At 41.0% G+C, this 6,185-nt stretch overlaps 1 protein-coding gene across 1 annotated transcript in view; it reads left to right on the top strand.

Moving 5' to 3' along the window:
* The first annotated feature begins 2,845 nt into the window (after window positions 1–2,845).
* The window catches only part of SPATA48 (spermatogenesis associated 48), a 24,632-nt gene continuing 21,292 nt past the window's right edge, over window positions 2,846–6,185 (top strand). The window contains 4 exon segments of the mRNA XM_014309894.1: window positions 2,846–3,069; window positions 5,436–5,587; window positions 5,590–5,682; window positions 5,685–5,968. Coding sequence (XP_014165369.1) covers window positions 2,846–3,069; window positions 5,436–5,587; window positions 5,590–5,682; window positions 5,685–5,968 — 753 coding nt within the window.

Genomic DNA, 6,185 nt, shown 5'->3' on the forward strand with positions numbered 1-6,185 from the left:
AAATAAAGTATCAAGAACTCAGTAAGTCCCACAGAAAGAGCCACAGAAAAATTAAGTACAAGGGAACTGCTTTAACAACATTTTAAAGTAATTAAACATATTATTCCATCTCTTCTGTCTGAACCTATCCTTAACAAGCAACAGGAAAAATCCTTTGTTTCAGTACTCTCTGAGAAAAAAATAAACAAATTTCTGAATTAACTCCCTAAATAAGTTTTTTAATCAGCCAAGTACAATAGAAATACATTGGGTCTGATTCCTTATTGGCTTGTGCTTTTTACAGGCATTATACAAAGTATGAATTACATTTATTTTTGCAGAAGAACATATATGAAGAAAAACAGTTTACATAGTGATCAGACACATAGAAGTTTGGGGCAATTCACCCCCAAGCTCAGGATAGTTCAAACTTCCCAGTTGTGACCATGTCCCCAAAAGGTACATTTGACATATAAAATATCTGGTTTTTGAGGATGCCTTGCTCAACTTTAAAATCAGACTGAGTTAATTCACCAGCTTTGCTACTAATTTATGGCATGGAAACAGGCCAAAAGAGCCTGCAGTGAGTTAAATTCAAGCGCAAAATGCTAACATCCTGTTCAATGCATTTAAAATCTACTTGGGCAGCAGTACAGACACTACTGAAACACAGAGAAATTGAGCTCTTGTATTTCTAAGGGGTTCTGCATGTTGGAGGAGTCTCAATTCAAGAAGAGAAATATTATGTGGATTGTTCTCACACAGGAAAACAAACCTTCCTCCTCCAGCCTGAGGAGAAATTTACAACAGCCTCAGGTGAAGAGGGGTCTCTTCCCACTTCTTGTCCAAAGGAGGAACCAGGATATATTAGAAATTACCATTATTCCTATGCCCATTGAGTTGAAAGGAAATGCCATTCACCCCCTTAAAGTTTCACATCAAGTACCTCCTACTATTTCATAAAATATTTTTTATGAATGTTTCCACCTTAAAATCAGCATTGGAGTGGCAAAATCAAGTATCTTCACAATAATTTATCAGATAATTAAATTTAGTCTGAATCTTGCATTAGCAGGAAACAGTTTAGAATGAGCCTTAAATAATTAAACAGTCAATTTATTAATTAATAAAGTGCTGTATTATTATATTATAGTGTTCAATTTGCATTGTTTTAATTAATGTATTTAGAAATTAAAATTCTATAAAGTAATAGGAAAATATTTAAATCATGGTAACTGTCAAAAGTTTTTTTAAAGTAATTATATTTTGAGACAGTTTTAGTAAAGAGATTTCTATACCAAAAGATTATATTAATAGCAATTCTATTTACTTAAATTCTTTTTCTCAATCATGCTAATAGTCAAGATTGGTTTTCTAGATCCAAGTATTTTAATGACAGCTGGCATTTCTAAACTGCCTATTCATGGTAAGTGCTGTGCAGAAATATTACCTTTTCTATAACTGGTCATTTTAAAGTCATACAGGAGAAATAATTTCAGTTTCTAATCTGTCTCATTTAAGTATAACCCTTTAGACAAAAAGCCTGCAAGATATAAACTGTTTTATGTTTTGCAAGTGGATCTCTATATTTTCTTTCTGACAATTACACTACTCATGTGATCCCTAAGTTCCCTAATTAACTCCCTAAATTAGGGAGTCTAAAAAGAAACTTCTTTATCATATAGCATGCCAAAGTTAAAAAGGCAGTATCTCTTCAGTTAGACCAAAACTTCCTTTAGATGGCTCAGAAAACTCAAATGTAATTAAGACACTAGAAGAAACATACTCTACACTGTCCTCAAAAAGTTTAATTATTCAGTTAGGGTAAAATATAATGCCAAAAATGTCAACATTAGTAAGTTAAAAAACCAAAAACCCTAGGGGAAAAGAAGACAAAACAAACAAACACAGATCAAACAAAACCCCCAACAAATAAACAAACCAAAATTAAAAGTTCTTTATAGGACACTGAAACTCAGATTGTACTAATAACACTCCAGTGCAATAAAATGGAAATGTCTTTTCTGGAGCAGACAATGTCTTTCATGCCTACTCAAACCAAAGACAGAATAAATGCTCTGATGTTTTAGTGTCTATGTACTAAAATACTGCATGTGGGTTTCCCTTTTTTGTCAGAAAATAGAACTTTGAATTTCATCTTTGATCACAACCAGACCATAGAATAAGAAGATCCAGCACATATGTACACAAATTAAATAACCTAGTTTAATACTACCAGAAAGCTTTAGCAATTTACTGTGTTTGAAATTCCAAACCTCACTAGGAAGCAGAGACTGTTGCCCTCACCCTGGCAGGCAACTTCTTTGGCACATGGGAAGGTGAAATACCCCTCTCTCCAGCACTCTCTGTTCATTTTTGAGGGGGAAAGGAATCAAATTAAATAATCCTTTATCTTTCCAGCATGTGATGGTGTTCACAGGGGTCCAAGGAGGGAAGAGACAAGGATCTGACTCCATGTTTCAGAAGGCTTGATTTATTATTTTATGATATATATTATATTAAAACTATACTAAAAGAGTAGAAGCAAGGATTTCATCAGAAGGCTAGCTAAGAATAGAAAAAGAAGGAATGATAACAAGAGCTTGTGTCTTGGACAGAGAGTCCGAGCCAGCTGACTGTGATTGGCCATTAATTAGAAACAACCACAAGAGACCAATCACAGATCCACCTGTTGCATTCCACAGCAGCAGATAACCATTGTTTACATTTTGCTCCTGAGGCCTCTCAGCTTCTCAGGAGAAAAAATACTAAGGAAAGGATTTTTCAGAAAATATGATGGCTACACCTGCATCCATCTGCACATTCATACAGAGGAAGGAAGTTCAATCCCACTGGGTGAGCGTAGATGGGTAAAGCGCTGGCAGGTGTAAAACAGGGGGAAGCTCCTGTATTATGGAACAGCGTGTCCCAGAGAGCAACGCCAACTTTAAATTGCCAGGCTGCCAAGGGGGTGCTCCCAAGGAACCGCGACAGGACTAGAGGAAATGGCCTCAAGCTGCATCAGGGGAGGTTCAGATGGGATGACAGGAAAAATGCCTTCACTGTAAGGGCTATCAGGTCCTGGAACAGGTTGCGGGGGTTGGCAGCAGGAGGGTGGGGAAGAGGAAGAGGAGGAGGAGGAGGAGGAGGTGAAGGAGCAGGGTTGGGCGGGGAGGCGGCCCCACGCCCCGCCCGGCCCCTCAGGGCGGGCTCACCGTCCTTCCCAGCCCTGCATCTCCCAGCCGGAGGCGGCCGTGTGGTGCTTTCCCGGCCGCAGCGCCAGCTCTGCCTTCACCTCTGGCGAAAGCAGGGAAGGGAGGGGAGCGGAGCAGAGCAGAGGCTTTCACATCCTCAAACCCCAGGGAAACATCTGCTGCTGCTGCCGCGGTGCCATCCGAAATCTCCCGCAGCTGGGTTTGGTTAACTTGTCCCTAGCCGTCCCCGCTCCAGGGGCAGCTCCTCTGGAGCAGCCAGGCTTGCGGCAGCGCGGGCTGCTCCCGGCCAGAGGCACAGGGAACCCCGCTCTCTGCAGCTGTTCCTTAAAAGAATATAAACCAGAGTGTCTTGGTTTAGGGCAAATTTGGGAGAAAACGTCCAAAAGGGAGCCCCTTCAGAAAGCAAACTCAGCCGGCCTCTCCCCTCAACCGGTTCGGGAAGGATTCCTCAGAGAGAAGTGGAAAGAGCCTGTTTATTTAACAGGCACAGCACCCCCCCCGGCACACAAAATGAACAATACCGGATGACACCGCTCTTTCACCGCTCTGAAAAAAAAGACGACAAATTCAGAAAGTCTCTCTTGGGGATGGTCACTCTGTTATCAGTCCCTCCGGCGCTGGGGCAGCTGCTGCAGCCACAAGGTGCAAACTCTCGGTGTTCCCAGGTCCCAGTCCGGAGCAGGTTCGAGTAGGTCCAAAAAAAAGGGAAAGGAGAAACAGTCCAGGAAAAAATTTGGACTGCTTAACTAAACTAACTAATGAGCAGAAGCAAAAGCAAAGCAAAAAGCCAAGCAAAAAGCAAAAGCAGCACTATGTACTGCCACGTCTGTGTGTCCCCAGCTGTGGGGGAGCAGCTGATAGCAAAACCAAAACAAAACATTTACTCTTCAGAGCCAGTCTTGAAGGTGCAGAACATAATATCCAGGATAAACAGCACACAGGAATGGGGATACAAGCATCATAACGTCACCCTAGGACACAGGGAAGTCCTGGCTGCAGAACTAAAGAACTAGAGTGCTAAACTAGACATTGTCATGGGCATCCATAGCTCTGCTGCTCCATCTTCATTGCACTGCTACAAAAAGACAATTAAAGTGTCTGGAATCCGAGGGCGTTTGCATGCTCCTGTGGCATTCGTGTATTTAGAATCTGTGCTGCAGCAGAGAAGGGATTTTCTGAAAGATGGAGGCAAGGAAAAGAGGGGAGAGACATGAGAAATTTTGTGGGGAGCAAATAATATCTGACAGAAAAATGTCATTTTAGTGGAAGATTTGGTATATTGTTACTTTTCCAGAGAATGAAAGCAGTTCTTTATGTCAAAGAACCAAGGATGATCCACAGGACTCCTGAAGCAAAGTAAAAGACAGACGTAGCAGAGATGACTAGCCTGGACACAAAACCAATTAATTCATGTGCTTCTTTAGGCATGGATCACTTCACAATGTTGACAGTAGAAATAATTCAGCCTTCCTTGGCAAATTCACTTACCAGCATAAACAGGGTAGAATCTCTGTCAATAAAATCCAAGACAGCTCAAACTGCATTTCATTCTACAAGTTGAACAACAAAACAAGAGCCATCCTTGTGATGTCTACCATCCTGTGCCTTACCTAGGTCCAATGTCTTTACCTCTCCTGACATCTCTTTCTAAAGCTCTCAAGAAGGAAGTAAGATAGGGAGGATAAAGTCAATCTGCACCACTGAATGTAATTTCTAGTGTGAAACTGATAATATTTGAGATGGAAATTGCTAAGAGTCAGTAAATATAGACACCAGTATGGCATTTCAAAGGCTTCTTACTGGTAGAAGTCAAATTTTAGAAGTTTTTTTTTTCATTCAGGTAACTGTAGAGTTATGATAGAAAGTGAGCACAGGATGAGTTCTGTGTTTTCAGGTTGTTGGCTTAGCCTTAAAGTGCCCAAACTGTATATAAAATATTCTCAGCTGTCACTACAATTTGTTATGTGTGTCCCCTTGAAGGACTACATTACAGTGGTAGGCATGAACCAAGTTTCACACCAGGAGAAATTTCATTAAGAGGTGATTTCTGTCATTACTAAGCAACAGAAAAAAAGCTGAGCATGCAATGGCCCTGTTCTTTCTGTACCATACTTGATAAATCTCTTTTTAGAGGTTCCAGTAAAGAATTTAGTACTTGAACATTGCCATGCTCTTCTATACACTGTTTTTTTCTGGATAATGGCCTCTGCTTTTACTGTGATTTATTGGCTGGGACTTCAGAATCTTGGAGAAAGAGGAGCAAGTAGCATCTTTTAAGTTTACTGCGCACGAGGAAAATAGAAGAGAGTTACTGTTTTTTGATGGACCTGAATGGCAGGAAAGTGCCTTTGGAAAGTCCTCAACTGCCTTGCCAGTTGAACCAGTTTACAAGATGATCACCAAGGGTATCCAAGTCTGTTGAAAGAGATATGTATGTCTGTTATGAGAGATCTTGAGAGCAATCACAGTTTAGCCATCTCTGAAGAGAGAACAGTACTTATTTCCTTGAATTCTATCTATTGACCCCTCCAGTAGGGGCAAATTACCCTTTATTTCCACACCAGGATGTTGTGCCTTTAGAAGGCCCCTGCTCAGGTCTTGTGAGTCCAGCAGCAGATGCTGAACAGCAGCCCAGTGTTGGAAGAGCAATCAAATCCCTGGCAGACTACAGTGATAGGGAGCCTCACCATGTCCCCACCACAGGTGAGAGAGCCCAGCCTGACCACGAAGACCTCCTGGAGAAAACCAGCCAGGACAGAAGGGGGAAGTCCAGGGTATGACTCAGAGGTAAACTATTTTTTTAATCACTAAAGGAACCAGTGGTGCTTAACAAATAAATAAAATGAGTTTCAGAACTCCATTCCCCAGTGTCCTAAAGGAACAATCTTATGTTTAAGGAACAATCCTAAAGGAACAATCTTACATTTGTCCTGGATATTTGAACTGAATATTACAGCTGCAATAAAGTGTTTTTATGATTCATTATTCCTG

Source organism: Geospiza fortis, unplaced genomic scaffold, assembly GCF_000277835.1.
Source record: "Geospiza fortis unplaced genomic scaffold, GeoFor_1.0 scaffold362, whole genome shotgun sequence".
Taxonomy (NCBI): Eukaryota; Metazoa; Chordata; class Aves; order Passeriformes; family Thraupidae; genus Geospiza; species Geospiza fortis.